The 23,945-nt window shown below is 45.3% G+C and overlaps 11 protein-coding genes across 11 annotated transcripts; all 11 read right to left on the bottom strand.

Moving 5' to 3' along the window:
- Positions 1-135: 135 nt before the first annotated feature.
- Positions 136-1,899, bottom strand: TM35_000045500 (putative calmodulin; the record flags this gene model as incomplete). Its single annotated transcript, XM_029022744.1, has 1 exon — positions 136-1,899. The coding sequence occupies one exon, from the start codon at positions 1,897-1,899 to the stop codon at positions 136-138; it is 1,764 nt and encodes a 587-aa protein (XP_028886402.1).
- Positions 1,900-2,551: 652 nt separating this feature from the next.
- TM35_000045490 (NADH dehydrogenase (ubiquinone) 1 alpha subcomplex 9) lies at positions 2,552-3,673 on the bottom strand (the record flags this gene model as incomplete). The annotated part of the gene is made up of 1 exon (XM_029022743.1): positions 2,552-3,673. One exon carries the CDS (start codon positions 3,671-3,673, stop codon positions 2,552-2,554), a length of 1,122 nt encoding a protein of 373 aa, XP_028886401.1.
- A 307-nt stretch (positions 3,674-3,980) lies between these two features.
- TM35_000045480 (putative 40S ribosomal protein S6) lies at positions 3,981-4,733 on the bottom strand (the record flags this gene model as incomplete). Its single annotated transcript, XM_029022742.1, has 1 exon — positions 3,981-4,733. The coding sequence occupies one exon, from the start codon at positions 4,731-4,733 to the stop codon at positions 3,981-3,983; it is 753 nt and encodes a 250-aa protein (XP_028886400.1).
- Positions 4,734-5,071: 338 nt separating this feature from the next.
- Positions 5,072-7,102, bottom strand: TM35_000045470 (uncharacterized protein; the record flags this gene model as incomplete). The annotated part of the gene is made up of 1 exon (XM_029022741.1): positions 5,072-7,102. One exon carries the CDS (start codon positions 7,100-7,102, stop codon positions 5,072-5,074), a length of 2,031 nt encoding a protein of 676 aa, XP_028886399.1.
- A 387-nt stretch (positions 7,103-7,489) lies between these two features.
- Positions 7,490-9,970, bottom strand: TM35_000045460 (uncharacterized protein; the record flags this gene model as incomplete). Its single annotated transcript, XM_029022740.1, has 1 exon — positions 7,490-9,970. The coding sequence occupies one exon, from the start codon at positions 9,968-9,970 to the stop codon at positions 7,490-7,492; it is 2,481 nt and encodes an 826-aa protein (XP_028886398.1).
- A 1,982-nt stretch (positions 9,971-11,952) lies between these two features.
- TM35_000045450 (uncharacterized protein) lies at positions 11,953-16,272 on the bottom strand (the record flags this gene model as incomplete). The annotated part of the gene is made up of 1 exon (XM_029022739.1): positions 11,953-16,272. One exon carries the CDS (start codon positions 16,270-16,272, stop codon positions 11,953-11,955), a length of 4,320 nt encoding a protein of 1,439 aa, XP_028886397.1.
- A 399-nt stretch (positions 16,273-16,671) lies between these two features.
- On the bottom strand, positions 16,672-18,378 carry TM35_000045440 (uncharacterized protein; the record flags this gene model as incomplete). The annotated part of the gene is made up of 1 exon (XM_029022738.1): positions 16,672-18,378. The coding sequence occupies one exon, from the start codon at positions 18,376-18,378 to the stop codon at positions 16,672-16,674; it is 1,707 nt and encodes a 568-aa protein (XP_028886396.1).
- Positions 18,379-18,909: 531 nt separating this feature from the next.
- On the bottom strand, positions 18,910-19,896 carry TM35_000045430 (UBX domain containing protein; the record flags this gene model as incomplete). The annotated part of the gene is made up of 1 exon (XM_029022737.1): positions 18,910-19,896. One exon carries the CDS (start codon positions 19,894-19,896, stop codon positions 18,910-18,912), a length of 987 nt encoding a protein of 328 aa, XP_028886395.1.
- Positions 19,897-20,214: 318 nt separating this feature from the next.
- TM35_000045420 (putative ribosomal protein L32-like protein) lies at positions 20,215-20,841 on the bottom strand (the record flags this gene model as incomplete). Its single annotated transcript, XM_029022736.1, has 1 exon — positions 20,215-20,841. The coding sequence occupies one exon, from the start codon at positions 20,839-20,841 to the stop codon at positions 20,215-20,217; it is 627 nt and encodes a 208-aa protein (XP_028886394.1).
- Positions 20,842-21,133: 292 nt separating this feature from the next.
- On the bottom strand, positions 21,134-21,832 carry TM35_000045410 (ATP synthase mitochondrial F1 complex assembly factor 1; the record flags this gene model as incomplete). Its single annotated transcript, XM_029022735.1, has 1 exon — positions 21,134-21,832. One exon carries the CDS (start codon positions 21,830-21,832, stop codon positions 21,134-21,136), a length of 699 nt encoding a protein of 232 aa, XP_028886393.1.
- A 507-nt stretch (positions 21,833-22,339) lies between these two features.
- On the bottom strand, positions 22,340-23,740 carry TM35_000045400 (uncharacterized protein; the record flags this gene model as incomplete). Its single annotated transcript, XM_029022734.1, has 1 exon — positions 22,340-23,740. The coding sequence occupies one exon, from the start codon at positions 23,738-23,740 to the stop codon at positions 22,340-22,342; it is 1,401 nt and encodes a 466-aa protein (XP_028886392.1).
- Positions 23,741-23,945: the final 205 nt, after the last annotated feature.

Raw genomic sequence — 23,945 nt, 5'->3', positions numbered from 1 at the left:
ATGTAAAACCCTGTATGTATAGAAGAAACCTACAGGACAAAAACAAACAGAACAGAATTAAACAAAAAAAAAAAAAAAATTGTCTTCCTTGTCTTCATTCCACAAGAGAAACACAACAAGGAAAGACTTGGAAAATTAATTCGGTAACAAATATTTTAAGAGTTCACTGCAATTCACAGACTGACCATCCTCCATGGCCTCACAAGCCAAGACAGCGTCACAGACTGCTCTATCGATCTGTACATTTTCCCATTGAGATTTTAATTCTTTTATAACATTGTAAAGAGTTGGTAATAATAATTCTTCATCAATTATACCGGTGCCAAAGGTATCTAGTTGGCAGATGGTATTTCGGACTACATGCAATCCCTCACATCCTAGGTTTAACTCTGTCATTTTAGTTGCAATTTTCATTCTAGAGGGTTCATCCATCATGTTACCCGAGGGTGGCCACATCTCCTGCGCCATTATTACACGCAACTCATTGGGAGATAACTTCTGCGAAAACACCATTGATTCTACGCAGGATGCCACAAGCAAAGCCACATGTTCCTGGTCCCAAAAGACATCTGATTTGAGTAAATCTCTCATTATTAACTCACGGACTTCTTCAGAGGTCATGCTATACCAACTCTCTATGTCTGTATGAAGCAGATTGGAGCGTATTTGGCTTCGCTCTAATGGACCCAAACGTCGCCAAGTCTTCCCTGTGTAATCACGTGGCAATATAGAGTACCGAATAGTGAGTCGGCGTACTAACCGTTGCAAAGAAAAGCCCTGATTATATGCTACTTCTGCAGCTGTAGTACAACTCCTAATTATGGTCCACAATTCTGTTTCATTTAATTCAGGAAAAACATTTTTTAATCGTTGAGGTAGTTCTTCAAGTTGCCATACTTCAACGCATTCCGGGTTAAGTTCTAAAAGAAGTAAAATAAGACGTTGACCAACATCATATGGAAAATTTGTTAGAGAACGCATTGAAGATTCCAAACGGCAAAGAATAGAGGGCACAGTTAACAGCATCTTGTTGGGATCCGCCACAACTATCTCAGAAAACCTTTTGCAATCTATACTGCCTATAGAGAAAATGTATGGAGCCAATAGAAGTGACCTTCGAGAGAGATGTAACACCAACTCTTTCAGTGTATAATGAAGAAGATCACATGATCTTTGAAACTCCTCTAAAAGAAGAGCAGAAAATTGTCTGACACTCACTATTGGGTTTTCGCTTGCCATTACATCTATAGCACACAGCATCAGAAACACTTCATATGGCGAGAAGCATTGGTGGAACGGTATCATCGCAGCATTACTACTACCATTTTTGGAAACCTTCAGTTGACTTCGCGTCTCACGGTAACTCAATGGAAGAGTAATGAGTTGCTGCGGAAATACGCCATTGTCCTCTTGTAGTGCGAGGATGAACTCTGAAAAAGAAATTCTTCCATCGGCATCACGGTCAGCCTGTGACATAATAACTCCCGTAAGCCACAAAGTGGAAGTACCATCACCGCAATCACCCAGGCATTCCATAAGTGCATTGCAGAGTTCCTCTTCATCAATGAAACCATCATTATTTAAATCTATGTTTTCAAATGATGACTCAAGCAGCAGTATTTCATCATCTGACAACTCGATACGTACCGGAGTCACCAGCCGCTTCACTGCATCAATGTACTTTGAAAAGTGCTGAAGATACGATTCCAAATCAAATGTCATATCACTCTCTACACACATTCCCAGTATTTCTTCACCGAATATTGAGTGGAGATCTTGTAACCCTACGAGTCCATCCCCATCTGTGTCGAGTCGGATAAAACTATCCCGCAGAAAACGCAGATCCTCTGAACTCAAATGAGTGCAACTCAATCTGTATGATTCTACCGCGTACCGCATATATTTTCCCTTCTCAGTAATAAAAAAACCAACATGATACAGATTCAAGCACACAGAAAGAAACATATATACGCATATATGTATATATGAAAGAGAGAAAGATAGAAAAAAAAAAGACAATACATGTACTCATCAAATGAAAAAGGATCAAAAATAAAAACAAAAGAGAAATCAAGAAAAGCGCAGTTAAAAAGATGCTTCCGGAAAGTGCAAGGAAAAAGCACACACCTCTTCTCATACAACATCCAGGGGATGCATTATCATACGAAATAACTTTGCAGAGGAATCCATTCCTCCAAGAACGACTAGAAGCAAATAAAAAGCCTAATTCTACTCTTGAGTAATATCAATAACTCAAATTCATACATATATGCAGATGCGCATGCATGCCAAGAGAGGAAGATACAAACACACATACACATACACGCACACACGACCCTTTGTCCCTATCATCCCTTTCCTTATTTTCCCCCATCCCAGCAACTACTCTACACTCACCCACCACCTCCATGTCCAACACCCACCAAACCCCTCCCCACACGCATACTCACAAAGAGAGAGGTGGAGACACAAGAAAAAATAAAATAAAATAAAAAAACTTGATACCCCTACTAATAAAAAAAATAAAAATCACATAACAAATAAACTTGAACTACATACGTGTACCGAAATCCAAGTATGGCGCGTCCTTTGACCACATCACTGATGTGATAAAATACTTTTCCTCCATCCTGTACAGATCCTCACGTGGAATACCAAAATCCTCCCAGTCTAACATCTCTGGATCACGCTCTGGAGTGGCGCAATTGTCAACAAATTGTCGGTCAAGCCAATCTTTGTTCCAAGCCGGTGGACGCGTACCCAAAGCAAAACCCTGATGAATTGGAAGTCGCTCATTTAGTGTGCATCCGATACGCCACATCCATGTAGGCATGTGCCACGTGAGGTGTAGCTGCCCATTACACTCTGAACACCAGCGCAACAAGTCGTTTGTTGTAAAACGCACTGGTCCACCAAGTTCAGCGATACGTCCCTCAGTGTGATCCAGTAGAATTGAGCGACATGCAGCTTCCGCCAGGTCACCAGCGAATACAGGCTGATGAATACGTCTACCATGGTTTGGCACTGGAACAATTTTTAAGTAACGTTGTGCCTTCAAGTATTTGGAGTAGCTAAAGTCGTTCTCAGCAAAAATGTCTGTTCCCCTAATAATAGTAGCAGTAGGAAACTCCTCAAGAACTGCAAGTTCTGCTTCACGTTTTTGTCTCAGTAACTTCGATGGGCTGTTAAGATCCGCACCCACCATAGACATATGGGTTAGGCGAAGAATACCCATTTCTCGACACCACCGCGCTAACATGCGTGGCCACTCTACGTTGACTGCTTCCATTGAGAACCATGATTGGCTATTTTCATATACTGTAGGTTCCTGCCAAGCTCCTACAACATTTATAACGTTATCTACCTTTTCTAATATAGATTTTACTACAAACTCTTTATCAATTTCATAGTCAGTATCAAAATTTTGACCAACAGTTCCGTCACCGGCCATACGAAGAGTACGTACACCACTTGCAAGACCTGCGCGAAATCGAAATGGTAAAATGCTAGTGAACCCATGGTAACAGCAGAGGTGATGGATGTGCATGCCTAAAATACCAGTAGCGCCGAACGTAGCGATATTGACGCCCATCGTATTTGCCTCAGAGCCTCCACCGCGCCATGTTGACGAAATTTCGCCATTCATGTTGCGCACAAACAACCGGCGAGACATGATATGCCCCTTTGTTCCCACCTTACCACAAATGTAATGGAAAAGAAAAAAAGAAAGAGAGGAAGAAGGAAAAAAGAAAAAAAAAAAAAAAAACAGCATCAGTTGTTCTTGTTGTTTAGAAATATACATAAACTCAGAAATCGAGGTATTAGAAAAAAAAGGAGGGGAGGAAGGAACAGGTCCCGTTAATGGACCGTTACCCAAGACCTCTTTCCCCCTTCCCTTTTCCCTGTGTATTGTTTTTATTTCATTTTATAGCAAAGGAAATAAGGAAAAAAGAAGAAAACAATAAGCGCGCTCCTGGTGCTTACTTCTTAGCCTTGAACACGGCCACTTCCTGCTTCTGCATTTGCACCTTGTGGGTGTGGTGAACGGCGGCCTTGCGCTGACGAGCGGCGCGGCGGCGGGCACCAACGAGGCGCAGGTAATCACGGCGCTCCTCAGCGGACTTGCGGACCTTCTCAATGGCGATCTTTGACTTCTTGGCGCGACGTGCCCGCACTGCACTCGTGATGAGACGCTGGATCTTCGGTGCCTTGAAGCGGTCCTTCTTGCCCTCCTTCGTCACCTTGCGGCGGATAACGTACTTGCGCACATCATCCTCGCGTGAGAGATTGAAGAGCTTGCGGATGTTATTCGCGCGCTTTGGTCCGAGACGGCGGGGGATTGACACGTCGGTGACACCCTCAATCGGCTGTGGTCCAACCTTCACGACAATAATGTTCAGCACGGCGATGTCGTTGGCGAGGATGCACCCACGCACGGACTTACGGCGGCGCTCGCCCTGGTACCCGCGGAACGAGTTGAAACCAACGGCGCCACGCTTCACGAGAAGCGGCACACGGCGGGGGACCATCACACCCTGCACCATTGGGAATCCCTCCTTGTCAGAGCCGCCCTGCAGCTTGAAGGTGTAGCCCTGGAAGGGCTCGCCAAAGATGGCGCCGTCCACCTCATTGCCGAGACGGTAGTCCGTGAGGGTAATGCGGCGCAGAACCTCGTCCGTCACCTCGAACTGCTTCACCGTTCCGTTGCGGGGGTAGGCGATGTTAAGCTTCATGTTGGCTCGTGGAGTCGCTGCAGCAGGAACACCAATAGGAAATGGAAAAAGAAAAAAGAAAAGAAAGAAGAAAAAAGAAAAAAGAAGGAAATAAAGAGTACGTAAGAAAACCAATAAAAAAGGTAAATAAACAGACAAATAAAACATTATCGCCCTTCACTAAGGTAAAAGTAGCTAGTAACAGCAAAAAAGAGTAGCCACAAAACTTCGCAATACAGGACTACCAAGAAAAAAAAAAGAAAAAAAGAAAAAGAAAACAACCGGAAAAATACAACACAAAACGAAATCAAATCACACATACAATCACAGAAGCAGCAAGTAATTAAAGATACTTTACTTTACTGTGAGAGTGTCAAAGTGGCTTTTCGCAACCACACACCAAAGCTATCATCAACAACAACGCTTCCACCAGACGCTACAGCGGATCGTGCATGAAGAAGACTGATACTCGGTGCGTCAGACTCGTACTGCACCAGAGCCGTTTCGCACACCCTCAGTGTAGTATTGACCCCCGCAGCAGCACATATATTCAGTACCGGCGCAGCAACATCCTCGCCAAAAACCTCTCGGCGTCTTTGGTACAAAGACTGAATTACCGCCGAAGCATCCATTTGCTGTTGCTGCTGCTGTCCCACTCGTGTTGCATGGTAGAGCAAGCCAAGGAGACCTAGGGAATAAAAGTTCAAGTCAACAAAGTCGGATGTAACCAGGCGGTAACCAAGTCCACCACCCACAAGCAAATGGCCGTTGGCGAGCAGTGTGGCGAGACATCGACTGAGCTGTGCGTGCGGCAATTCGGCGCAGAGCAATTCGTACTTGTGAGAACGAACGGCTGTAGCACGCTGCAAACGTTGTCTCCACTCCGGTTCCGCTCGCCGCTTTGGAAGCTCTCCGCGTCGGCCTGCACAAAGCGTGAAAAGTCCTGTAAGTACACCCACACACCCCTGCAACGCCGCTTCCACAGACTCCCTATCTACATTATCATCATTGGTGGAGGAAGCAGCAACAGTACAAGTAGAAGTAACACGACGGAAAACAGCACACGCCAAGTCTGTTACTTCACTAACAGACTCCACTAATGTAGCCACCAGTCGAGCGCGTTGTTTATTCATTGATGCCGTCATAATGGATTCGAGAGTAGCGTCATGTGGAACCAGTGAATCTGCAAGCGCGTACGAATTAGAGAGACGAGAAAGTCCTTCAATATCTCGTAGCACACGAAGAGAATTAGCTATCGATGGTTCGTCATGTGCCTGCGCTACCAAGCATCGTAGTACTTTGGCAAAAAGAATACTACTTCTGGTAACACTGGGCAAGTTGCGTCCCCGCTCAAAGGGAGAAAGGCGAAGAGCCACTCCCATTTCCATTACCCTGTATTTCCCTTTTGTAACCTCAAGAAGGGCCGCAAGGACACGGCAACGTGCAACCGAACCTAGCGAATCTAATAGAAAAAGTTTAGCAAGAGTTACGTCTGTCATGCGCTCCAGAGCATATGTAGCAATACTTTGTAGAAGTAAATCTTCTATTTCATTGTACTTTTCAGAGCGGAGAAGGCAGCAAATCTGCAGTTCTTGACATCTAATATACCCAAGGTCCAGCACATTATCCGGCACAAACTTCATGGTTGTCCACAGTCGAAGCCAAGCGGTGTCCGCGTCCTGCGTATCTGATGTAACCACTGAACAGCAGGCTGCGTAAGCCATAGCGGCTGCAGTAGCTGCTTTTGATGATGTGGATAATGTCTCATTTCCTCCCTCGCACGATGCCCGGGCGAATCTTTCACCAATCTTCAGGGTTGGTGCTAGACATGTGGCACACAAAAGTCCAATTGAGGCAGAACCATATTCATTAGGAACAGATTTACTCTTCGTTATACCAGTACTGGGATCAAGAGAAGTCAAAATACTTTTGACAACAGCCAAGAAAAACGTCCTCCATGAAGAGGACATTAACGCTGCATCTTTGCCCTCACGTGGTATCTTTAGTCGCATTGTAAGAAACATTGGCCACGAAGCCACAGGAGTCACCATGGCAGCGCACGCACAAAGAAGAATATCTCTTGACGCACTGCACGAAAGAACACGCCGTAGCGTGCCGTGCTCAGCACGGTGTTCAGCTTGTAAAAAAGCTGCAACGATGGAATGTGGGTCGCCACGCACCAATGAAGCCTCCAGCAATGATGATGATGATGATGATAATGAAGCTACTGTTGTTGGAATTGTATTTGTAGTTGTTGATCTTGTTGATTCTCTTGACAGTTGTGAGAATGAGGCTGTGCTACGAGAGATGGTGGGCGTCCCGCGAAATATGCGGCGCTCGAAGCGATGAATAGGGCTTCGCGCCGCCCGGAGACTGCCACGGGAGAACATACAGTCTCCACGATGGGCACCAAACTAATTCATCCCGTATAGATGGTAGACACACACACAGAGAGTGAAAGAAAATCATAAACAAAGAAGGAAACCAATAGAGAAAGCAAGAAAAGAAATATGAGACATTGTCAGGGATGTCGCCAGAAGGAAAAAAGAAGAAAAAAACGAAAAGATAAAATAGGAGAGGAGTGCACTTACTACAGACAGCAGCCCCTACCCTCCTCAACACTACACATGTGTGCATCATTTTTTTTTCTTTTTTTTTTTTGTTTTGGTATATATATATATATATATATATATATATTTGTTTTACTCTTTACTTACTTGCAAGATGCTCACTTTCCTTTTCATTTCCCTTTTCCTTTCTCGTTCTTTTTTTTTTTTTTAGCATGCGTTAAGCATGGAAAGGAGTTGCTGAGGCGCCAATGTTGTCCTCTGAGCCCTCGCTGCTGTCTCCTTCGCGCGGAACAAATCTTTTGCCACTCCACGCTCAAATGCCACAAGCCGCGCCCAATCTGCCGCGTTTAATTCCCCAGGAGACTTACGCATCTTGATACCCTCGCGCCTCGGCACGTGGAGTACAAGCGGGAGAAATTCCCCTATTGCCTTCGGTGCTGCGTGGTACATTGCAAGCAAATACTCGTGAGCATCTCGTGCCTCCCGTATAGCGGCAGAGGCTCCAACACCACTCTGCACTAGCGCTAGCGACTCAAAGAACGGGATGGAGATGTCAGTATGCACCTGACGGGGGAGTGGCTCGCAAAGACGGGCCACACGCAGAAGAGAACGAACGCCCTCCACCCACGATTTGTCTGTGCTTCGCTGTAAATAGGCAATGAAATCATCGCGGGATGTAGAGTGTAGTCCCGTCAGTGTGCGCACTCGCCCAGAGACAAGTCCCCAACAACCGTCAAGACGCTCCGCCTCCCCTGCTTGATCCAACGTCCCACGTGGCACACTTGCGAGAAACCTCAGTCCGGTAACGGCGTAACTCTCGTCATCTGCAGCAAGCACTTTCTTTTTATGTTTATTCGTTTCGTTGTTTTTATTGTTTTTCTTGTTACTATTGTCGTATTCGTCATCGCTGGAGCTGTCGTCCTCAGTATCTCCCTTATCGCCATTTGATGACATTGCACGGGATGTCGCCTTCATCATCTTGGAACGTTCCTCCAGCAGAGAGAAGATCTTCCACAAGGTAATGGGCGTTTTTGCACTGCTGCTGAACCGCAATTGCTGAAGTCCGTCTTCAAGTTTTTCCACTGCAGTTATAAGGTGAAACTCCTGCAGGAACTGCAGCACCGCATGCCTCAACGTTTCCTCATCCCTCACATCGCGTAGAGAGTGCAGTAGTCGCTCCACATCACCGTCATCCACGAGGTGTGCATCCCCCTGTGAATTAAAAGCTTCAACCGCCTTGCGATCACTTGGGAGAAGAAATCGCCACAACCGCCATGTGACTCCCTTGTCCTCATGTTTTGCCTTCTTTGCAGAGACAGATACCTCACGAGCTGCCTCGAGTAGGGACTGTACTCGCTTAGCCGATGTATCTGCTATCTGCAGCAACCGTCGTTGTTGTTCCTGCTCTTGTGATGCCTTTTTCCACTCACACAAACACTGCAGCGCCTCAGTAACTGCAACGCATTTCCCAGAAAGAAGAAGGCGACAAAAAGCAGAAATGCCACTCGCTGAGATAAACTTCTGCAAAGACTCCAGAGTTAAGACCACCACTTCCACCGCCGCATCTCGCATCCGTTGTAGTAGCGATGATGACCCCACCTCCGCTTGGGCGACTGTCAATGCGGCAATAAACGCCTTTAGAGATGCCATTTTACGGTCTTCTGGAGTGGCTATATTCATACGTCCCATACAGCGTAGATACGAGGCAACATCCCCAATCACTTTACGCTCTACCATACGCATCTCAAAAGTCAAGTAATCGTGGAGGAATCTTAACACACCGTTATCTGTCCAGTTACGGGATGCGGTAGTACATTTGTTTTCTGGACTCAACGCGGAGACCATTTTTAATGCAGAAGTTTCCATCAAAAACTCCACAAGAGGTCTGGTGTAGCTGAATCGCGTAGCGCTTTCCAAGAGTTGTTGTACCAATTTTGGACCACAGGCAGGACCTTCAAGAGCCTCCTCTACAACTGCTTTAACCAGAGCCAGATCTACCACTACACTAGCCAGCGCAGAGTTTTCTCTCTGAAGTTCTTCTACAATGTCGTGCTCACTGTCTTCGCTCTCCTTCTGTAACTGTTCCTCCACCAACTTAGATAAGATCCGATCAACAAAGTTCAGCTCCAAGAGAACTGCTGCGTTCCAGACCTCTGGTTGCGCTCCTGCTGTAAGAATAGCTTGCTGTACAATTGCCCGACCATTGTCTGTGTTTCCCATCTCAACACCTTCATAAAGTGCAGCCTCCACCCACAGGTCTGTGCGTGTTGGATGGCGCACCATGAGTTCACCATACAGTGCAGAGAGACTCGTGTGGCGCTCATGATCCTTCAAAAACCGAACATATTCTTTCCTCAACAATTCCAACTCACCAGGATCCTTTAAGTGTTTTATTCCAATACGGTAGATAGACTCAATACGTTCTAGTACAGCCCAACGATGCCTCAACACCAGTTTTGTTGATATACAATACTCCCTTATCCGCCTCTCCAAACCCAACTCGTAGGCCACAGCATTCTGCACATCCAACAGCAACAACGGTTTAGCAACAAGACGGTACTCCCAATGTGTTCGCTGTCGTGCGACATCCTGTGTCTCCGCCCGGGTTAGGAAGCCACTCGTGAAGTATTCCTCAAGGGAGGGCAGCAACTTCTCCAAGCGCGTTTCGATTGCGCGTGCACGAGCCATGGTATCTCTGCTACCTTTGGTGTAAGTAAATCGTCTCTACTTGCACAATAATAAAAAAAGGTTGGAGAAAAAAAGGGCAAGAAAGAACTAAGGAGAAAAAAAAAAAGTTGAGACGATCAAATACTCCATTACAGGAAATGGTTAAAAGGATAAAGATGGAAAATACATATATACAGTAGTCCAAGCAACAACTGCCTGGTAATATTATCATTTATATTATTAACATCGGAAACATCTTGATCGGCAACATTTTTAAATATGTGTTTGTGTTTGTGTTTCTCTTTGTACCATGAGTAACCAAGAACAAAGATTAATATAATGCGTTTTAAGTCTTCATAATATTGTTAAGAAAAGAAAAACAAACAAAATAAACAAAAATAATTTGATGAAAAAAACTCATGTGACATGAAGGGGACGGTATTAGTGGAAGTAATTGAAGGGGAGAGACCTGCGTCAGCCGATGTTAGAGCTGATATTGTGTTGTAATTATAACATTCACTCACTTGTCACTCTTTGATCGTCCTTCAGTTTCTTTCTTTCTCTCTCTCTCCTCTCTCTCCTCTCTCTCTCTCTCTCTCTCTCTCCCTCACACACAGACACATATAATATCCTCACTGCATGTATTCATGGAAAAATAAGTAGGGAACAGTGGGTTTCTCAAAAAAGGGGAAGGGACAGAGGGGACTATGATGCTCATTTGTCACTCTGTTAGTGTACTCGTTCTTCTTTTTCTCCTTTTTTTTCATTTTATTGTATTTTCTGATTTCTCTTCTTCTGGCATCATTTTACAGCAAGTTTCTTTTCCTTCTATTGCGTTTCTTTTTTTTTTTTTCTTGCCTTTGCTTTTTTCATGTGTTTATTTCCACTATCGTCTTTTTAAAACACTCCCATCTCACCCACCCCTCCCTCCCTTTATGCCCATCCTTTCCTGCCGGATGTGAAGACGGGTTCTCTCCCTCCTTGCATCCATCATTATTACAGGAGTCTACGCATATAGAGAGAGAGAGAGAGAGACAACGATGCAAACAAATAAACAATAAAATTTTGTAGGGGGATGTAATTTGAATTCATCCTACATACATACATAACGAAGAGTATTTCATACTTATTTCAGCTGCTTGCAGACCCTTTTTGATACACATAAGCCTAAACTTAAGTGTTATGCATATTACAAGAGGTACATACATGCAAAAAAAAAAAATAATAATAATATGTATGTACCTCTTTTTCTCCTTTCCTTGCCCTTTTTTTTTGTTTTTTTTTTTTTTTTTTATTCCTTCCTCCTTGTGGAAGACCGTTTTTCATGTGTATGAGTAATATGTATATACGTATACATATATATATATGAGTGAATGTGAGTGAGTGAGTGAGTTAGTGAGTGAGTGAGTGAGTGTGTGTGCGTCCGTGTAGATCCGTACGCGCGTGCCTTGCAGACACCACACAGACACAAATAATAATAATAATAATAATAATAATAATAATAATATAAATTAATAATAATAAGTTAGATTCCTGTTTCTTTGTTTCCTGACCTCCCCATCATATTCCTCCCGCCCTGTATGTGCACTGATATTGATGTCTCTTTTTAGTCTCTCAATCAATCAATCAATCAATCAATCAATCATTCATTCATTCATTCGTTTTATTTGTAGTTGTTATTTTCATCCGTCTTGTTTCGTTAAGCATTTCCCAAACCCTCCACAAAACACCAAGATCATGACGGAAAGAAGGGTGGGGTGTCTGTGGAAATATGCAAAATATTGCCTGATATATGTATATATAAAAATATAATTTCTTTTTTTTTTTTTTTTTGTTTTACCACATGAGTGTTTTCGTACAATTGCATAAGAGAATCAATAGTGTTCTCAAATATTCTCATCTACCTCCCTTTCTTTCTTCACCGGAGTATTTTCTCTGTTAAATATCACTTATTTATTGCAAGGAATAACGCTATCAATACATGTATAAATATATATAAATCATCAGAATGGCAGGCCCACAAAAGAAAATCCCGCCCAATCAAAGAGCGGTGCCTGCTCGGATATACACTGCAAACGTGCGGCCCGCACGGCAGCGGCGGTATTGCGGCCGTTCAGTGCAGCTGTCGTGGCAGCAACTGCAATGCGATCACTTAAAGGCACACGACTGCCGGTTGCCAACAACATGCGACGTGCCCCCGCGTATTGGAGTGAGCGGTACATTGGAATACCTGTCTCATGTATGGACAACCCGCCGTATGTGCCAACGCCTGTGCACACAACGAGCTGATAACTGCGCAAATCCCACGTGTTTGCCACTTCACTTGAGTGACTCGCAATAACATCACTTGAGGCTCCAACAAAGGATCCACAGTAGTCTTCCTTCACCTCTGGTAGTGCACGTAGTCGCAATTCAAGTACCCCGCCGGCCGCCTCATGCACTGCGCGATAGAGAGTATTGCGCACGCCCTTCACTTTGCCACGACGATGCAGACTGCCTAGTAACTGTTGTGTAGCTGCAACTTCTGCATCTGTGCATAATTCTTCTGCATCCTTATCATCGTTTTTATTTTCCTTGGATTGTGTTTTCGCCTTTTCTCCTTCTGATACCTCTTCTTCTTTTACTTCCGCAGTTGTCTCCTTGTGCAGTTCTTCCACATCCGCGTCAATCACCACGCGCCGCACACACACTCCCTCAGCCGCTGCTGTAGCGAGACAGGGGTCTAGCAGTGTCATGGCTCCTCTGGCATCATCCACAACTGTACAACGCCGCACCGGTAGTGTTTCCCTCTCTTCCTGCACATTCTCCGCATTCTTATTTTCTTTTTCATCCCCCTCGTGTTCCGCGAAGTGCGTGCAAAGAAGGGCCATAGAACAGCAGGTGCTGGTGCAGCAACGCTCTGCAAGGTAACGTTCTCCATCATGGAAGGCGTGAAATGGCAGTCGGCTGAACACGCCATCGCCAACAAAAATTATGCCCGATGCGCCCGCAACATCTGCCTCAAGTGGCTGAATAAAACTGTCATGCAGCAATCGCAGACAGTATAGTGGTTCCTCAGCAAGTGATGAGACCCGCGACGCGTTCTCAGACGACTGCTGAAAGTCAAATGCCACCTTCGAGTAAAGCTGCGGCCACAGTGGGGTATCGCCGTAGATACGTTCACCCGTCTCTGTACAGAGGGGGGCGTCAAGCATCCGCGAGAGTGCGTTGGGACCACAAATAAATGCCACCAACTCATCCCGCATACGAAGCGGATGGCCCACACAAGTCATGTTTCCATCCTTGTCAAGTGAAAGAACGTACGCCGTGAACTCCAAACCCTCATTCCATGGGAGTGAGTAACACACAATGCGCCAGCCGGACATCTCCGGTCGTCGCAGCAGTCGTTCAATAGCGCTACGGCTCACAAGCTCCATATCTTTCACCTCCTGAGACGCACCAGTACGACGCTGACGACGTAACAGTAGACGGGCAACATGAGCCGTGTTGGGTACATGGCATCTATCAGAGCACTGCAAGGCCTCGAACACTTCACCTTTGCGGAAATGCACTTGCTCCAATATGCTACAGCAACGCCATTCCACTTCGCAAAGAGCTGCCTTTACCAAATATTGCTTCTGTTCCGCTTCATCTACGCGTGCCACAGTTGCGAGAGCCTCACTCAGGTGTTGTTGTGCCTGGTCTAAACGAGACATACTTAGCTCTGCTTCAGCCAACTCCACCAATGCCTTTGCGAGTGTTGTTAAGTCCTGACATTGTTGTGCCTGTCGCAAAGCGCGTGTGCAGTAATCGTGGGCTTTTTGTAAGTGTCCACCCATCCGCCAGCAGGCGGCTGCCCCAGTAAGAGACTCTACCGATTGTCGTGGGTCATGGGCATTATGCACACACATTTCTTCCATGTGGTTCTCCGCTGCTTCATCGTAGCGACCGAGAAAGCGCTTCGTCAATGCAATGGCCCCCATACAACGCGATAAGGCGTGTGTATCACCTGCCTCTTTTGCAATCTCGAGTTCCATCTCCTGCAGCTGCAGTGCGGCATCCATATCACCCAATTGACACTTGAGCTGGGCATAGTTCTGTAACGGTCGCTGGTGTCGGTGACGTGGAAGTTGTGGGAGAATTGCACGTGATGCCTCGTACGCCCGCTGCGCCCGCGTCATCTCACCTACTGCAGAGTAGGCAATACTCTGACAACAGTGCACATCACAAAGAAGCTGTTGCTGTCCTGTGGCGCGAGCGAGCCGCTCTGCAGCCTCGTACCAAGCAAGAGACTCGGGAAATTGACCGGATATCTCAAGTGTGACACCCATCTGCATGGCAATCCATCCGAGAGCCGCCTTCTCGTTTCTAGCGATGGCAATTGTTGCTGCTTGCGTCAGGTTAGCTCGTGCATCCATAGTGTCAATAACACGGGCAAAGGTGCGTGTAATGGCAAGACGTGCCAACATCTCAAATGTTTCAAGTTTGTGCTTCTCCGCAAGCTGAAGCGCCCTGTAACATGTCTGAAGGCTCTTTTCCACATCCACGCAACTGTCACTGGTTTCAAGGAGAATTGCACAGACCAATGACGGACATTGATGATAACAACTTTCCGGTAGACTCTGAAGTGCTCTCTGTAAGAGAAGAGTCTTAGCATTTGACGTTTCTGACATAGATAAGGAACGAAGAAATATGCGCAATGCATTTTTCTGACGTGTAGGTACTTGAGAAGGCAATAAGAGTTGCTCACCATGTGTAACACTGGCAAGGGGAACACCCATAATGGAAAAGGATGTCACCTCTTCACCACTACCAGACGCAGAAGCAACACCAGTTGTAAGACTATTGCTACCACCAGTAGTCCCGAAAACTGAACCAGAAGCTACCGCACCACTCACCAGACTCTCAAGCAATTCATCATCTTTACTAGTGTCCTTGCTTCGTCGGGCTTCTCGTTGACGCCTTGATTTTGCCTCAATAATTGTCTCATCCTTGACGTTGTTTTCAAATTCTTTCTGTTGTTGTTGTTGCTGCTGCTGCTGCTGTTGTTGTTGTTGTTGTTGTTGTTTGGTCTTTGTTTTCTCCACAGGATGCAAGTCGGGGAGGCGAATGACGGCCCCATTTTCCCGAACCTTAACAACCGTTGCTTGTGTACTTTTCTTCGGCTGTGGTATTGGGCTAGCAGCTTCTATTTTACCTTTTCCTTGTACAATGGTCCATTTTTCCTCACGTTTGGCCTTTGGTCGTTGTTTTTTAGCCACTGCAGTAATTCCAGAGGCTAAAGAAGAAGAAGCTGAGAGATGCCTCGCTTCACTCTGCCAGTTGCCTTCGCAACCAACTTCGTCTACATCATTCCGCATATCAGCATCATCGTCGGCCGCAATTTCGTCATTACTTTCACCATTGCCAGAAGCAACCTCATTCATACGACCATTGGCACAACCAGCCTCATTATTATTATCATTATTCTTAATGTCATTTTCACTATCATTAGTTCTAGTAGTGGTACTACTAGTAGTAGTACTACTAATACTACTATTACTAGTAGTATTAGCAGTAGCTGTAGTAGATGTAGTAGCTGTAGTAGTAGTTATTGTTGTGGTAGTAATATTGCCAGAAGAAGCAACATTAGTAGTAGTAGAAGTATTAGCAGCAGCAGCAACAACAGCAGAAGCAGAAGATGCTGCAGCATTAGTAATTCTAGTAGTATTTGTCTTCGTCGAATTAATAGTAGAAGCAGTAGTAGCAGTAGTAGTACTAGTCGTATTCGTAGTCGTAAATGTGATATTACCAGCAGACCCAGGAGTCTTGGGAGCGAGCGAACTGGCATTTGCGATCGACTCGGCAAGACGTTGAGAACGAGGAAGAGGAATCGACATCTTTGGTGCTGCATTGTTGCACATGTCTTCTGTATGTGTGGCGGTATTTTCCTGTGAGTCACCTTGCGACTCAAGTGAAGATGGGGTTCCTGAGCTAAGCCGCAAGGGTGTTGTCTCTGACGTCCAGCCTCCAATCATCCAGTGCTGCTTGTTCCTACGTGTTTCATAAAAAAGTGGGACGGTCTGTTCCAAAAGCGGTTTACTGCGATAAGGTCCCTTCCTACTACACTGCGCTGGTGCCACTGCCGCAGCTGGTGCAGGAATCACGCCTGCTGCCACTGCCGCCCCTTCAAGGGTCAGCGATTCGAGTCGGATACTACTGAGGTCGGAATCACCACATAGTGGCATTGGTGGTCGTTGCACAGCACTGAAATGGTACGGGTCGTTCTGACGACGCACCGTTGTGGTGTGCACACTAGTTGCCGCTTCTCCTGGCGGGTACCACGGCCGGGCGCTGGGATTCATTGGTCTCCACTGGCTGCCCCGCAGAGTCTTCCTTTTAAAAATCAACACATGTTATTTATCAGAAAAGATGAAGAAAGATACATTAACAACAAAGAAAGAAAAATAAACAAAAAAAAAACAAATAAGACATTGTTGCCATTTGTGTATGTGTGCGATTATTGTCAGATATTTAGAACGAGTGAGAGTGTGAATGCAGAACGAAACAATAAAATAAAAGAGTGAAAAAGCCTAACCATGGCAGTAGAAATCCTGATAGTCATGTTTTACCAGTAAATGGGAAACATATGCGTTTTTTTTTTTTTTTTCCTCACTCTCACTCTCACTCTTTCTCCCCCCTCTATGTATGCTAGTTTACACCCTTCCCCATCCATTTCACTCTCTTTCTTCCTCCAAGTAACGCTAATGTGGTTCCCACAACCCGCTAAGATCTTCATCACCGAATGGACGTGCCTTCTGCCCATGACGCCGCCGCAATGCTTCGTGATAAGAAGCCTCCTCCCGTCGCCGTCTTTCTGCCGGTGTTTCAGAGTGTTTATCGCCCTTTTCACGTTCTGTCCTTGTTCCCATTCTCATCCCTGATCCTGTTTCAGCTGCTGCCGCTCCTGCACCTCTATCAGGGCAAAAGTCAGCGGGACCGGTGGCATCGTAGCGGCCCATATCTCCAACGTTAAGTGGGTCATCAGAGCGGCCAGGGTTTTTTAACACTGTCTCTTTCATCTTATCCATTGCCCGCTGTGCCCGAATATTATCTAGCGATTTACGCATCATGTTTAAGCTATAGGCATCTTTTGAATCTACAGCATTGTCAAAAAGTGAACGCATTTCGGAGCTAATATTGTAGTCCCATACATCGCGTGTCTTAAAATCCTCATGATCGGCGTAGATACCTGTTGGACTGTAGTCCTTTCTTTCACCTTGCATGCCAGGTTTACCGTCCTGAGTTGCTGTGGAAAAAGCTTCGATATCGCCTGGACGTTCACCATGCGATTTGGCCGAATTCATGTCGTAGCCAAGCATGTTTTCTTGTGTTTCCTGGTTAAACGCCCCATTACGGCCAAATACAGTACTCGTCATGTAATCCTCTTCTGTCAACCACTTCTCTTCCATATGCCACATGGATACCGGAACAGGAATATGGCGCGCTAGTCGTGTGTGGTCCAGTTCCCAGTCTTTTCCCAATTTTTGCTCTTGTTGTTGTTGCGTTTCATATGTTCCATCTTCGTAACGTCGCTTTTGGAACACCGTCTCCTCACGGTAAAGTCGTGGTGTTGGTTCCTTCATCTGCCGTTCCACCTCCAGAAGAAAATCAAAAATGTCGGAAGCGTATGTACACATGGCAGTACCGGCGAGTTCCTTACATTTACTCTCCTCATGTACTGTTGCTGTAAGCATACCAACACAGCGTCCATTGCGCATTATAACAGAACCGCACATGCCCATTCCAATACGACCTTTATCAGATCCCTCAATTGTTGTTGTGTCGAGGAAAAAGTGTTCCCGTGTTAGTGTGTGCACCTTCGCACGAATGCCCGTCGGCACCATGAGCGGTTCAGGACTCTTTTCTTCGTCAAACAGAGATTCATGTGCAGTCATACCGTAGATCCACACATGATCGCCTACTGACAATGGCTCTACCAGTTCCAGACGCGGACGCACAACGTAGCCCTCATTTTGCATCCACAACATCTTCATCTCTCCACTACGCTTAAAGTTCTGCTCAGGGTGTACTACGCAGAGGTCAAGTCTAGGATTAGAGTGGACGTATACGTGTTGGTTAGATGTGAAGTGTTTGTACACTGCGTTCCCCTGAAGAGAAACTATGCGTGCCTGTGTCATGGTATCCGCTAATGTAATACGTGAGAGGAAACGCGTTGGTCCCTCTGTTGGGTAGTAATTTGGGTAATCCCATGGACATATCACATGGGCGCACGTAATCAAGTGTGTCCAGTGACCGCTGTATTGCGAAAAGTTTGGCCCGCGTGTCTGTCCGAGCCAATCAATTGGGATGCACGTTGCATCCATCAAACGACGCCATCGATCTGTCTCTTTGTGACGCCACTTGAACCGTGTCTGCACTGCCATGCACCAGGGCTGAAAACGCACCATAGTTGCAACAACCCACTCAGAGACGCTGTGATGGTTGAGGTGGAATTCCCAAAAGAAAAAAAAAAAAAAGATAGAAAAAAAAGAGGAAAGATGCAATAAAGAAAAAAAAAAGAATAAAGAAAGATACAAAGAAACAACAAAAAAAATTTTTTTTTTATTTAAAGGGTAGCTTCCCATGCATTCGAAGCATGAAACTATTGAGATGGTGGTGAGGATGATGGTAGTAACTGTAGTAGTACTATTCGTACTCCGGTAGTAATGACCCATTCGCACACAAGTGTACGTTCAAAAAACAAAATAGCAGCCGTAATAACAATGAATAAAATTCATTCCCCATAATATCACATAGGGATGAGTTTCCCTTTTTCTCACGTACACAATATCCCCTCCTTTTTCTTTCTTTTTTTTTTTTTTGACCCTTTTCTACTTTTTTCATCACCATGCAAAATACCGACATCGTCAATGCAAGAAAAAATGACTAGTAACAATAACCATATACCTTCGAAAAAATGATCAATGATAATAACATTTCTAGATGCTACGCATTATTACGACAGCACGGGGGAGAAGTGCCGGCACATCATTAAATGTCAAATTCTTATCAAGGTCTAATGCACATGGTGGGTAACCTGTCACCAACTGAAAATTAGTGCCGTCATAGTCCTGTAATGTTACCGCGTAATCATACAGGCTCTGTAGCGGGTCACTACGGTAAAAACGGCGTTGATATTGTACTCCGCACAATGACTTGAGGCTTATAACCGCAATAGTTGACGCCTCCGCATCACCTGGTGGTTCTACCGGTAGTCGTGTTTGCGCTTTGGCTTTCAATTGTTCCCGCCTTGCGCGACGTTCCGCTTCTTCCCGCTGCTGCTGTTCTCGTTGCTCCATCTCTCTACGTTCCTGCTCCGCGCGTGCCCTTTCTTCTTCGCGCTGTTGTTCTTCCATTGCTTCACGCTTGCGTTGCTGTTCTGCCTCAATTTCACGTCGTCGCCGTTCACGTTCGTCGTACTGCCGCAGTCGCTCGCGATCTATGGATTCAATCTCAAGTGTGCGCCGCTCCTCCTCGCGGCGGGTGCGCTCCTTCTCTTCGCGTTCCTGCCGCACGCTGATCTCCTGCGCGAGGGTGCCGTCCCAGTGGTCAAACATCATGCGGAAGTTCTGCAGGATCTCCTCCGCAGTGTAGAGTCCTTTGAGTTTCAGTACAGTATTGCGCTTCAGAATTACAGCTATAAACGGAAAGGTCGTTGCCTGCAGCTCAATCTCCAACTTGTGACCCGCCGCCTCCAGCACAGAGGCGCCGAAGAGCAAAAAGCGGGACTCAAATTCCTCACGTAGCTGCGGGTTTGAGAGCACATCAGTCACAAAATTGTGTGTGTTCTCGTGTGTTGGGCAATGAAGATAAACCAAAAGATACAACGCACGCCGTTGAGCCTCACGTCGGGCCTCTTCGAACGTGCAATTAAGAAAGGGGAGCTCCACACCGTACTGGTGCTGAATCTCGCTAGCAAGACTCATTCTGACGGTCTTGCGTCCCTATGAGAAATAGAAAGAAAGAGAAATAAAGGTGATAAAATGAGAAAAAAAAAGAGAATGGATAAAGTCAGGATAAATTATTAAAAGGAAAACAAAAAAATACAACTAATATATAGTACGCACTACACATATTTCATGTGGACACTCATTTTTAGTGACTTTTTCTGGAAGTCCTGGGACAAAAGAAAAAAAAAAAAAGAAAGGTATATGTCTTTAACTATTTTTCAGGCGTTTCATTTGGCAAATCAGCTCCTTTTTTCTTTTTTCTCACTTATGCGCGAATAGAAGTGAGGCACTACTTTACAAGAAAGAGTGACTCATAGTATCCTCCAAAATTAACTGCATTGCCTCTTTCGTTGAGTTCACAAAGTGCAACAGCTGCAACGTGGTATCAGCAACGTTGAGCGTACGGCACACATCAAGTATACACTTTTCCCAGGGGTCACGGAATGCGATAATGACAGGTTTGGGGATCCCTTCTCTCTGCAACAAACTCAATATCCATATGCAGATAAGCTCTTGCAATGAACCTAATGATCCAGGCAACACAACGAAGTATCGTGACATGGATATGACATGCTGAATTCTTTCCATGATACTACTGGCGTCTATTTGTCGTGTGAGGTACTTGTTCCCTCGAGGGTTACGATGTGGAAACACTACTGAGGCTGTTACACCAATCACTTGAGGTGGCAGATCCGTCTTCTGTCCTTGTTGTTGTATAGTCTCTCTGGCGCCTTGGCTAACAGCCTCCATTGAGCCGCCATAACCACCAGTGATGACGGAGAACCCGTGCTGGGCCGCGAGTGCACCCATATGCCGTGCCTGTTCCCACTCCGGGGTACTGCGCGCTGTGGTAGAGGAGCCGAACACCGCGATGGAGCGCATTGGACGAACAATCTTCTCAATCTGCAGTGAACCGGTCATTTGCGATGATTTTCTTTCTTTTTTTCTTTAGAGAGAAAAGATATCCCTTGGAATTGGGTAAAAACAAAGGATCGATAAGCAAAATAAAAAGTAAGAAGGAGAAAGGAACCAAAAAAAAAAAGGAAAGAAAAAAAAAACAGACAATCAAAAGGATATTCCACTGGTTCTTTACCAGAGAGAAGAAAGTGGAAAACAAAAGACATGACGCAGCAACACTAATAAGAACAACAAGAAAAAAAAAAAAAAAAAAAAAAAAAATCCTTTTCCACTTATATCATATGTGAAGTCCATGTTAAGTCTTAGTGTCAACACTACTGAGGATTTGCCGAGCAATCGCATCAGGTGGAGTGTCAATCACCGGTCCGTATGCATCGAGTTTCATCTGCGTTTTTTTATCTTCAATACGTATGTCATCACGATGTGCCTCATCCTTCATGTTTCGAAGGTACATGTGATAATCAAAATGGTGTGGGCGCTTGTTAAACACTTCTACCCAATTTTCATACAAACGTGGAATAGTATAATACTTAAGGAGCATCTGTGTAATGAACACACAGTCTTGACGGACAAATATTTTATCCTTAATCTCACACCGCACTAAAACAAGACGCTTCGTGCGTGACAACTCTGTGAAGAACTGAATCGTCATATCAATCTGGGCGTTATCTTGTTTTTGCTGCCATTCACCCAGAGGCGCTACACCGACAAGGTCTCTATCCCAGTTTGTTACAACGTTAAAAAGGCCTTTTGTTCGAAATACAGGAATCACAAAATATGGGCATTTCTGTAGACGAGGTTGTAACGCATTATACGCGTCTGTCGATATAGCACGACCCCAATACTGTACAAACTGTTTGTGATGCTCATTCCAAATAGTGGCTACTTGTGGCGCTGGGGTAGCCTCCAAGAGATTCAACTTACAAATCTCGTCGAGTGACTTACGCCCTGGCATTTTGTAAATACCACGCAGAGAAAAACTCCCACGCAGCATCTTCCAGATGCCACTTCTTTTGTCTTTCCTTTACCGAACGGCCTCCAATAGTAGGGGATTAAAGGCAGAAGAAATAAGAAAAAAATGTAGAAATTGCAAAAAAAAAAGCATACGTATATATACGCATATGCATATATGAACATAAAAGAAACTTGTCATTCAGGGAGCAGAAGAAAGGAACATCAGTGAATTTCCCCTTTATTGAGTAATGGAGGGAATAGAAGAAATGAAAGAAAAAAAAAAAAACAGAAAATAAGGTGCCAAAACAGAATGATTACAATAACAACAACGACAAGAGCAAGTGAAAAAACAAAAAAAAATCTAAACCCGTGTATTTCTAAAATGCAGGAACCCAACAATGTGTTTTCACCTACTGCTCTCCCCTCATCTTTATTCTATTTTTTCACTGTTTTGTTTTGTTTTCTTTCATTTTTTTTTCTTTTTTTTTTTTCTTTTTTTTTTTTCTTGCATCTTTCTTTTTTTTCTATTCTTCATCTATCTATATATCTATCTAAACACAGCGTGTCGAGGCACGTAAAGCGGTGTGTTACGCTCATGCTGACGACTACTAACAGTGGGAGTACGGTACAGTCTTTCGCAGCTATTGCGTGAGCTGCAGCGTGATCCTGCAACGCTACTGCAGCGGCTGCTGTTCCCATCCGCCCACAGTCGTTTCTTCGCAACGCCTCCAATGCCGCTGCCGCTTGCAGAACGACCGCGTGACGTCACACGCAACTCCGGCCGCCCACCGGTGCGTCCTCGCGGTGCTGGTGAATCGCCCAGTCGACGCGAGACCGAACGACGATTACTTTGTGGTGGTTGTGGTTGCTGTTGTCGTTGTTGTTTCGGTTCTTCATGTTCTCGCTCCCGTTGACGGCGGTGGTGGTGTGAAGGTGAGGGGGTGTCGAAGCGAGATCGGCGCTGCGTTCTGACGCTACGGCGACTACTTTCACATTGCGGAGATGAACGTAACGTTCGCTGTTTCAATCGTGCAAAAGCTGCGTGTGCCTCGTCGCGTTCCTCTTCCGCTTGTCTTAATCGCACGCGTAGAGCCGTCAATTTCTTCTGCAGACGTTCCGCATCACGCGCTCCTTCCACACGTTGCTGAAAGTCCTCGCAGAGTCGCTGCATCTCCAACATCTTCTCTCGACTTAAACGTGTTAGTGCCTCGTTTTCACGTTTGAGTTTCTCATTCTCCGCCTGAAGTCTCGCGATAACGGTTTTGCTGTCGTCACTGCTACAGTTGTTGTTACTGTTGTTCTCGTCATCCTTGCCGCTGTCACATCCCGGCTCTTTCTTTATTGTTCCACCTTCCACTAGCATTACCTTCTGTGCATGTAAATGGGGTTGATCTTGACTAGGACGATGATGATGATGATAATGGGCACCAGTTGTGTGCCGCGAGTTCCCACCATTTTCTGCAGTCAACGGTGTTGTTGCTGTATCCCCTTCTGCTTTCATGTGCACAAGAGGTACGGGGAATACGGCCCGCGTAAAATCCACGTCGTAGTCTAAAGTAAAAAAACGTTGTGTGCGAGATGATTCAGAAAGCTGACTGGTTTCGCTGTCATCATTGTAACTGTCAGAAAGGCCACGGCCACGCTGCGCCACTTCTGCTGTTATACGACTCCTCATCTCTTCACAGGTTTCAATAAAGAATCTGACACACGGGGAACGACCAATCAAGGCGTTATATGTCATATCGGCAAATCCAGAGAACTCCTTTCGCACGCCTGCCGCTGTTGTGATTTCCACAACGTGACTATCCCGCAACAAGGCAACGTAGTGAATACTTGGGGACGGCTCAAAGGCAGACACCTTTGGCACCACATCTATGCACATAGACTCTGCATCACACTTGTACCTGACAATGTAACGGCCGCAAGGGGAGTGCACACAACACTCCATTTTGTATGAAGCGATGCCCTTTCAAGCCATATAAAAAGAAAAAAAAAAATCATAGAATAAAAAAAAAAAGAAATGAAATATGCAGAAGCCACACAATATACACAAAAAAAAACATGAAAAGAATAAGAAAAATAACACATCGTTCATTCTTCTCCCGACATTTTCTTTCTTTTTCTTGTACCCTGGGCATTCGCAGAGTTTCCTT

The sequence above is a fragment of the Trypanosoma theileri genome (assembly GCF_002087225.1).
Source record: "Trypanosoma theileri isolate Edinburgh chromosome Unknown TM35_Tth_4_V1, whole genome shotgun sequence".
Classification (NCBI taxonomy): Eukaryota; Euglenozoa; class Kinetoplastea; order Trypanosomatida; family Trypanosomatidae; genus Trypanosoma; species Trypanosoma theileri.
This window is presented reverse-complemented; position numbering and strand designations above follow the sequence as displayed.